Here is a 10,163-nt window from a genome sequence, read left to right as displayed (position 1 = left end):
TTTACTTTTAAAAAAAGTTTACGCAAAACATAAAAAAATTGTTGATATTTTTTCAATATCAAAAAGATAAAACTACCCTAAGAATGCCAAATGAAAACAAGAAGTTGATTATTTTAGAGAATTGTTGAGAAAACAATTTAATTGAAATACGAGGTAGAAAGTATTGCAAAAAATTAACTAAGATTGAACATGTCAGCAAACTAGCAAATGGCATAATTAAAAAATTACCACCTAAAAAGACAGCCTAACGCAGTAAACCAGGGACCCTGTTTGGTTAACTCTGCCAGCTCGCTTAAACAGGATATTGCTCTAATGAATATACTAATCCAGTTAAAGTGTTGTTGGATGTAATTCTAAGCTAAATTTAATAAAATATTGAACTGAAAGAAAATTTCACAAAGCTCACTACAGATTTTGTTAATTTTGTATACCATTTTGTACATTTTGATGATTTTGTAAACGATTTAAAAATAATTTGACCTACCGTGTAAATGTAAAAAAAAATGAACTTATTTTGCCAAGTCAAAAAGTAATCGCCTTACTGATATGTGATAACTGGTATTAGCTGGGACAGATCCTTCTCATTGATATGTACCTATTGTTGCTTAATTTTTTTCAATATTTTCCAGTTAGCAAAGGGCGTTCGGCGAGGTTAAAAAGTTTGAGAATCGCTGTTCTAACCGATAAAACGACTTCATTTTTGTAAGCTAAACGTCAAAACAGGTAGAATAGATTACTGACTCGCTTATGCAAATTTCGAATGTTGTTTTGTTCGATTTTTTGATTTGCAATATGGCATTTTTCAGTTCACCTTCAGCGCATTACATTTTACTCACTGTCGACATCAAGCGACATGAATTTTAGTATTATTCAAACCCAGTGCTGTGAGTACAATTACTTTCACACAATGTAACTTTTATTTATGTCACACAACAATCATTATTTATTTGTCAAATTAACACCGTAAAAGATTAAAAAACGAAAAACTGAATTATAGAAAACGTGCAAAATGTTTTCAGAATAATGGAACCAAACAAGTTGAAAAAAAGGTTCTCTTCTAATTATTCGTCGGGATACCTTTAGAAGCAGACACGTAATATGGCCCTCGTTTGACCCAATCAAACGCATGTCAACATTTTCACCAAGTAGGGATTTAAGAAGCATTTTCTATTGCGTTTCGTTTAACCAGAAATACACGTGTTGACAAACGCGAATTTACGGCAAACAACAATACTACACACGTATCACATATGTACCACGCCAGGTTACGTATGCTTGACTAACGCACTGCTGTTAGCGGGGAAAAGGTCAAAACGGTTACGCTACTCTCTAACAAGGAATCGCTTTTGAAGCAAAGAAAATTGTAACGTTCAGCTTTTATCCGATGTATTAGGTTCAGTACACTAGAACTACTTTAGTGTGCGTTGAAACTTTTAATATTCCCTTATCTACAGAATCCATCCACCATATTTCTTCGTCATTTGTTTTTTTGGCACGTATACTCTCAAACGGGTACGTGCCTAAAACACGTATTTTCACACGGAATAGTCGCCAAGTGGCAAACTGTTAAAATCGTGACTTGGTTTATGACGATGACGTTAGGAATACAAAACGTGCTTCTTAGCGCAAACAAGTTAAAACGGGCGTGTGTTCGAAGCTTGTTCATTGTATTCTAAATCCGTTGCTATTGTATTTCAAAGCGGTAGGGAGGTCGAATCGATAGCCATTGTACTTCAGCTCAACGCTGTTTGTTGACATGAAAAAGTTAACAGAGAACGCCAAGAGAAACCTTGTTAAATTGCGGTTTACCGTGGTCTTTCTAGTTGTAATCGATCGTTATTACACGACATGCATGTTAATTCCCACCAGTTTCTAATTATAATTATGTTTGTTTTCCCATTGTAGAGCCATGTTACACAGCTTGAAATTGGCCAGTGGAAAATTAGGAGGTTGGGCAGCAAATTCATAATAAATTCTACAAAACGGCAGACTGGACTTTGATCGACAGCTGTTCTCGTCACCGCAATTATTACTTATATAAACGTTTTGCGCAGATGCAACAATTAAAAAACATTCTTATAAATGCAAACATTTGCATACAAAAACTTTCACATTCCATCAGCAAATACCTACGGTCGGAATCACACATATAACAGAATTATGATTATTCTTTGGGCCAATAATCCAGTAGATATTTAACATAGCCAACAACGCGATGCGAAATTTTTATCATTGAAGATAAAAAATAACTGCTAAGTGCATGAAGAGACAAGAAAAAAGTGGACTCCTCCGATGGTGTGAGTTATAAATTATTCCTATGCCACTTATAAATGTTATTTATTCATTTAGTAGACACTGTAAAAGACGAAACTATAAGGTTTGTTAGAGGCGTGAATGACTGCACGTGTCAAAAAGTGTTAAAATGATTTGTTTTGTCGCCACTTGTGGTCGTGTCTTTTTCGCAAGTGTCCTATCTACTGCACGAGGAGAGAGCGCGGTCGTCAGCCCGACTTGACAAACACGGCGCCCTTGGCGTCACTTCCCGGCGCCTCGTTCTTGGCCAGCATACACACAAACTCCTCGTAGTCGATCTGCCCGTCGCCGTTCTTGTCCGCTTCGTTAATCATCTCGTTGATGTCGTCATCGGTCAGATTTTCGCCGATGTTTCGCATCACGTGACTGAGCTCGGCGCGGCTGATGAAGCCGTTGCCGTCGCGATCAAAAACCTGTTCAAAATGGCAAGGTTTGATCATCGTCGCAATTGCATCAAGTTTTAAACTATTTGTGGTTATCGCATATTTATATATCGCTCAACTGTTTGAAGCCTTCAGCACAAAATTAGTAAACTTTTTGCATTCCAAGATGGCTGTGGCAAACTAATAATAAAATAAGCTTTAGTGTGTTCAAAGTTTTTGTCAACATTATATGTAGCCTACAAACTTTTGATGAAAATTGAACTTATTTCGTTATTTGCGTGGTTCGTGTCCTTTCATAGTCTAATAAATTTTTTTAAATTTAGAAAATTCATTACCTTTTTTTACCAAGCTGCACGGTGCTTATGCAAAGCGACACTACATACAATAAAATAATTTTAAATGCGAAATCCGCCTAATTGCCTGGGTTTTGTGATTTTTACGCGATATTGCGCCTTTGTTTTATGTGTTTTGTAGCCTACATTATAAAAACAAATTATGAGAAGCCGAGTTCGATTACCTGCTTTCGGCACAAGTGATAAAATTCCTATAGGTTGCAAGTTAAATATTGCTTCAGTGTGTTTAGAGTTAAACACCATGGCGAATTCGTAATTGGCTAAGGCGCCTTAATGAATGTGTCAGAAAATAAATTAGGCAACCTAATTAAACTATCCTAGTTACGTTGCCGCTAACGATAAATCGATTAGCTTTCCCATGGTGACTGACACATACAACGAAAACAACTGTGTCCAAATATATATTCAGCGCGATTTTCCGCCAACGGACGTCGATGGTTGGCTGTGCAGCACAAATTCGATTGGGTAGAATTGACTTTTTAAACGGCGTGAGGCCGTGAGTGCTACATCGCAACTCTACATTTTGTAAACCGTCCCCCGTTTCAAATCTAAATTGCCAAAAACATCGCCCCTTGTGGTCACGCAGTTTTAATTGAAACTGTACAGTAGTCGGTTTATGGAAATACAAATGCTTTATTAAAATGACTTATACAGAAGGAACTGAAATCATAGATTAATTGAAAACTAATCTGCGTTAAGTGTTCACAATTGCCGTGGAATTACAAGTGTAAATTGTACCCTAGTTAATATTTTGTGAGTGCTGTGTGAATTTATGCAAATTAGAAACATATTTTAGTGTACTATAATTGTAAGGATCGTAATTGCATCAATATAGCAACTCGTTTATTTTAGAAGACTGCACACATTCTCGAACGTGTTAATTGAAGGACAAAAAGCGCATTAAAAATCAAACTTGAAACTTTTATCTAGATATCCTTAGTGAAGTTTGGTGTGAGAGACGCGTTTAAATTTGTCAAACATGAAGTACCCGACTGGGCGTCTGCGCAGATCTATCGTGGAAGTATACGTTACAGTGGGTGAACGCCAATGTGCCGTTGAATACCGACTTTTAGACATAAACAAAAAAAACAAGCTTTAAACAAGTTAATCTCTTTTTAATTAGTGTGGGAGTAATGTTTTGTGAGTGAGATTACTTTTTAAAGTTAGCAGTGTTAAAGTCACTGTTTTAAAATTACTTCACTTGATTTAAGTCTTTTAGACAAATGACTTGACTTGACTCAAGTCTTTTGAACAAATGGACCGGGTGGAAAAAAATGTCTTCATTAAGCATTTTTTATCAGATTGGGTTATTTATCTTAATTTTGGCACAACTTATAATTAGCTTGCTATATATTGCGTGTTTGTTGTAATTTAGTTGGGTTATTTCTCATAACCGAACGAGTTTACCAATTTTAAAAGTTTAACATTTAATGTTTGTGACAAGAACTTGACAAATGCCTTGGTCTAATAATGACTTGACTGAGTAATGATTTGTTATTTATCCAAAAAATTCTTGACTTGGTCTTAAGTTATTTTACAAATGACTTGTTTACAACACTGGAAATTACCAAACCTATGTCTACAAAAAAATTGGTATTAAAAATAAACAAGCTAACTAACAAAACCTTTATTATTTTAAACCCTTAATTGGCATAAAGATAAATATTCTCGTGTTTTCTCGAGTGTGAACTTTCATAAAGGAGAACGGTGGATAACGATTTCATTGTCTCAGGTGTTTAAATTAACCTGGCCGCGCGTGAAATACACTCCGATTACAAGTCAGGCACGAACAGTTATTGATATTCGAACCGTAGCTTGGCATTAAATATTGATTTAACAAACAATGTGGATGTGGACAATATAATCGAAACGGAACGGTTTGTGTCGCGGTTAAAAGTTATATTGGGACAAGAGACTTCGCAACGAAGCCTTTTTAAAATGAGAGCCGACAGACCTATTTCCAAGCCAACAATTATTCTGTATGTTGTTAGACCAATAGTAACACAGTGCGGGGTTGTAAAAAGGACCGTGTGTTATCACAGTTAATAGACGCCATATTCTGAGTGGGAAGAATTGACCGATGTATACTTTTTTATAAGTCAACTACGTTTTTATCATAATATACAAAATTACATCTTAAAAAGACGTACATTTAGTTTCTCAATATAAGCCCTTACTACGAATATTTTTTTATTCTAAATTCACCAGTATAAATTCCAGCAAAATGCTGAAGCACCATGTTTAGGTTCTAAAACTATAATTTCTAGAAAGAATTAGTTTAAATATTGTTGATCAGCAATGCCACGGGTGTCCAACGATTTAAACTAATCTACTTCAGTTTTGTAAAACAATATACCACGGGTGTCCAACGATTTAAACTAATCTACTTCAGTTTTGTAAAACAATATACGGAAGCTGAAAACCCCCAAAAATGCAAGGCGTTAAATTTTGTTAAAGCGCAATTGACGAAAAATGTCAGATTTGGTGCATCAGACACAATGTTACAGTTTGGGAGGGGCACGCCGCCCTTGGGATCTTGCCCGTTAGGCATGACAGTCAGTCCCACAATAATTAGATTACCACGCCTCGTATGCCTGCATTTGAGTTAATAAGATAATGTCAAAAATCAATAAAAACCATAGAGCGCCTTTAAATTTCAGTTGTCATAACATGAACATAAAATCGATCCGAAAGAAATTACAAGAATGTCCCCCTCCACATCTCAACCTAAGTAGGCACCACGTTTAAGATCTGAGCACAACGGTAAATCGGAAATGCCAATACAATTGACTATTCACACGCATTTTTAGTAGAGAAATATAAATCTGCCCAAAAAAAAACATTATAATTTAATAGTAAAATTAAACTAGAAAAAAGGTTCGTTTGTCAAAAGAAATTACGAGCTGCATTTCGCCAGCATAGTTTATTCCACAAGTTATTGTTGTCAAAAACAAAACTATGCCATTTCGAAATAAAAGTTGTACGCTAGTTTTTACGATTTTATGCTTCACATACCTTTGTATACATTAAAATTAAAAAAACTTTAAAACTGTTGGAATCGAAGCTCCTCAGAGGACCAAAATATGGTGCCGGTACTTTCACACATTACCTTAATACTTGTGACACTTTTTACCTCTGTTATGTGATCGTCAATTACTTACATTCTTTACTAAATGGTAATATCATTAACCTTTTGTCGTTTATATTTTCACACGAACAAACGACAAACTGTGTCAGTACCAAAAAGACAGCAAGACCTTCAATGTGTGCGTTTTTGCCTTTGTCGTTGGCTTACCATACACTAGGTATATAATGTGCCGAACAATGCCCTACACGCCATAACACGTCATAAAACGATGAAGAGAGCTCTTGGCCTATTGTCAATCTCCCTTGATAGATTGTCAGGCGTCAAATCCCAGGTTTGCACAGGTCATGATGATACATTATAGCATGAATGTCACAACAAGCATTTGGGGTCGTATCGTGTTGTACCAGTCCCCCAAAACGCACATGATGCCAAATGTGACTGCACAGCAAATAAACATATAGGCGTGCGAAAATCATAATTTGCATTCTTGTTTCTTTTATTTAACAAACATTTTATGTGAGCCGGTTACAACGAGAGAATTATAGGCAGCGTTTGAATACAAGATATTTTTTCCATTTGTTGGAGGCTTAGCTTATATGTTGAATAGCGCAAGGGGCGCAAAAGGTCTATTGTAGTTGTGTTGCTTAATAGGGCGTTCAAAAACTCAGAAACAATTAAGATGTGTTTTTGCCATTGAATTCCTAGGAAGGCCAAAGAAACTCGTATTATTGCAACCAGATTTGATTTTCTTCGTGACGTCTTGGACCACAGTGGTACAAGTTTTCGTGGAAATGCTGACGTGCAATTTAGCAGAGCGTGGCACTGCGTCACAAAGACAAATCCGTGCAGTTGTAAACCACCGCGTAACAAAATCCTGCAGCTTGCAAACGACGCGAAACCACCCAGAGTTGGAATTTGCCCGTTTTGGGTTGCACCCGATCGGTTGAAACCGAATTTAGGCGTGATAAATGGTCGACACCAAACAACACGGCGCGCTAAATATGATATTTCGCCGTCTGACCATTACGTGTTTTATCGTGTTTATCAATAAATGATGAGTCAGTGCCTAAAAAACCGACAAAAATTGATTTTTTAAATGCAACTAGGCTCAAAGTATACCAAAACAAAAAGGAAAACTTACCAGTTTATCGAACTAATACAAGAAAATTTGTTTATTGTGCGAGTTCGAACAAGCATTGATTAAACATATATTTTGCTGTGTAACCTGTGTGCAATGTTTTTCTTTGTTTCAAAAAGCCTTTTAGTCGTTCTCGACTCCTTTGCTAGGGTTATGAGGGCACTAAAAAGTTGTTTTACACAAGTCATTAAAATAAGCGGCCAGCATCCCGTTATCTATACTTACAAGAATAAAACAGCCGACAAGGTTACAATACATACAGTCTTCGTAAATGGCCGTATTTGTTTAATTAAAAATAGAGGAATCAGATGGCACTATGTAAAGTGTGTTGAAATTCTCGACAAGCTTTTGCACAACTGTGCTTTATCATACCTGCTTTTTAATTGTTTTCATTTATACTTTGACCAGATGAAGCACGTTTGTGCAAAAGCTTGTCGAGAATTAAATGAAATTTGTCTTAACGTAGTGCAACCTGATTCCTTTAATAACAAAGTGTGCATCAACACAAAACTTCTCACCTTAAACGCTTCTCTCAGCTCCTCGTCTTCCGCCTGATCCTGTCTGCTTTTCGTCTCCATCATCCTCACAAACTCTTCGAAGTCGATCTTGTCGTTGCCGTCCACGTCCGCCTCGTGGATCATGTCCCTGAGCTCGGAATCGGTCGCGTGGTAACCGAGGCTACGCATCACCGCTCCCAGCTCCTCAGCCTCAATGCTCCCGTTGCCGTTTTGATCAAAGAAGGCGAAGGCCTCCCGTAGTTCGTCCATTTTCGACTCGCCTTGACTCGTGCCGTTGCTATCGGCGACTGAGTTTGTTACCGCCGGCTTGCTCTGCTTGTTCTGATTCTGCTGGTGACTGTGGCTCTTGTTTTGCGCGAACATATCTGCTTTCAGTTGCGTAGAGTTGTCTTTGGTTGGCCAGCAGCGCTGTCGACCTTCCCAAACTAATCACCCGCTAATCTAGCAGCCAAGTCGTAAATTACATAATGCACAAGGTCTCTGTTTATTGTAGCCTACAATAAGCTCCTGTGCGCATACGTGAGACGATTAGAGCGAAGTTTTGTACCACTGCTATTGCGTCAGTGAGCACAAGCTTATAGCGCTGGCGGTGCGACAAGCAATTAGCGTGCGTTACAAGAGACTAATGCGAGAAAAGCGTCAACAACACAAGGTCTTCCCAGCAATGTCGTTTAAGATTAATGTGCTCTATCGGTGCTTCGCGAACTTCCTTTTGCCCTTACCGCAATTGCTGCCACATCCTATAATCTCAACCACTCAGCAAATCGCACTACATTTTCCGCTGCAACTGACACGCAGAAAAATGAATACAAATCTGTCATTTCCTGCGCGATTATCTGGTGTTAATGTTGGCGCGTCTTGCTGCGTGCGTCGTAAGTCTCAGGCGCACGCCCAGGCTAATGAACAGCATTATTTAGCAGCCGCGGAGGCAACAGTCCTAATCCACCGCGAGCGCAAACACTCGTGAACCGGCTTGACCTCCCGCGCATCATGAAAGCATAAAATTAAATGCCATTACCGCCGTGTTGCAAGCCACAAAGGAGGATTCCCTTGTTAGCAGGCCTGGCGCCGTGCGCCTAACTACAATGCGTCCCGCGAGAGTAGCCTCGGCGAATTATGTTTCGCGTGTTGGAACTCGGGCGTTATGGGCCCGCGCGCGTCACAGCTAGTCGCTCTTTTTTCCCACGAGATTTTAAGGTTCTCTTTGAGCGGCGCGCGATCTGGCAGCCGGCAGCAGTGACACATTCGTTTCGATAATTCGACCAGCAAAATTCGTGCGTGTTTCTGTGGACGTTTTGGATTTTTGTGCTGTCCTAACAAATCATTGCTCTAATATCGTCATAAACAGGATAATTTTGATAACAGTGGAAATATAGTCTTGAATGTTTCCCTTTTTCTAGCCTTCGATTAAATATTATATCAACTGTGTAAAATGAAAGTCATACGCTCACCAAAAGGTTTTTTTTTGACGATTACTAACCCCAAAGATTCTAGCTTAATTAGGGTGTAATACATGCAAAAACTCTTTTCAAAATATTGCTTAGACTTTTTGGATGTCACCTATTTATATTTAACAACATTATTTATTGTTGCATGTTCTACCTATTTATGCCGCTATTGTAGTGAACCGATACCCAAGGCTCTATAAAAGTTTCCATATCATCCTGCAACTAATATTCCGTCAAGCCGAAACAAATATTCGGTTAACACAGTAGTTCTAAACCTTTCGTGGGTTACCGCACCATGACTCTCGTTAATTTGTAACGGCTTTTTTTGTAAAATGATGTTTTCATTAAAATTTTTGGTCAAATGAAAGTATTTTTCCCCAACTGCTTTTAAAACAGTTTTCTCTTTATATGCTACGTTTTTGTTGCTTGATATCCAAATATCGCCAAAGAATTTACGAATTTCAATAACATAAGGTTTTATTTTGATGCAGTTAACATTCTTTGCTATAAAAATGATTTGGAGAGGCAATTGACTTCGATTTTGCTCGTTGTTTACTTGCGAGTAAGGAACTGTGTATTTAGTTACCGACAACTCAGTAAATTGCAATTTTAGAGTTTTACCCTAAACTTATATTAACTTATTTTGATGACAAATACGTTTAATTTTACATATTTTATGCTTTGAAAAGTCTTTGCTACTATCCTATATGTTGAAAAACAAGTTATTGTTTGTATTTAACTGCATTCTTAATTACATGAGCAATAACACAGTGCTCCGCAACCGGTGTGCCGCGGCACACCATGCTAGGTGTGCCGCGACGTTCCCGGAGGCTTTACTTCTGTTTTTAAGGGTACTTTTTTTCAGTAGTCTTTGTATATGGCCGTATTTGTCCTAATTTTTTTCAGTAGAGTTACCACAAAA

At 37.7% G+C, this 10,163-nt stretch overlaps 1 protein-coding gene across 1 annotated transcript; it reads right to left on the bottom strand.

The window, feature by feature from the left end:
* Positions 1-898: 898 nt before the first annotated feature.
* Positions 899-8,345, bottom strand: LOC146163670 (neo-calmodulin-like). Its single transcript, XM_083383023.1, has 2 exons — positions 7,794-8,345; positions 899-2,726 (listed from the first exon to the last, which is right to left on the bottom strand). The coding sequence occupies exons 1-2, from the start codon at positions 8,154-8,156 to the stop codon at positions 2,502-2,504; spliced, it is 588 nt and encodes a 195-aa protein (XP_083239149.1). The 5' UTR covers positions 8,157-8,345; the 3' UTR covers positions 899-2,501.
* Positions 8,346-10,163: the final 1,818 nt, after the last annotated feature.

Source organism: Ascidiella aspersa, chromosome 2 (assembly GCF_963924565.1).
Source record: "Ascidiella aspersa chromosome 2, kaAscAspe10.2, whole genome shotgun sequence".
Classification (NCBI taxonomy): Eukaryota; Metazoa; Chordata; class Ascidiacea; order Phlebobranchia; family Ascidiidae; genus Ascidiella; species Ascidiella aspersa.
This window is presented reverse-complemented; position numbering and strand designations above follow the sequence as displayed.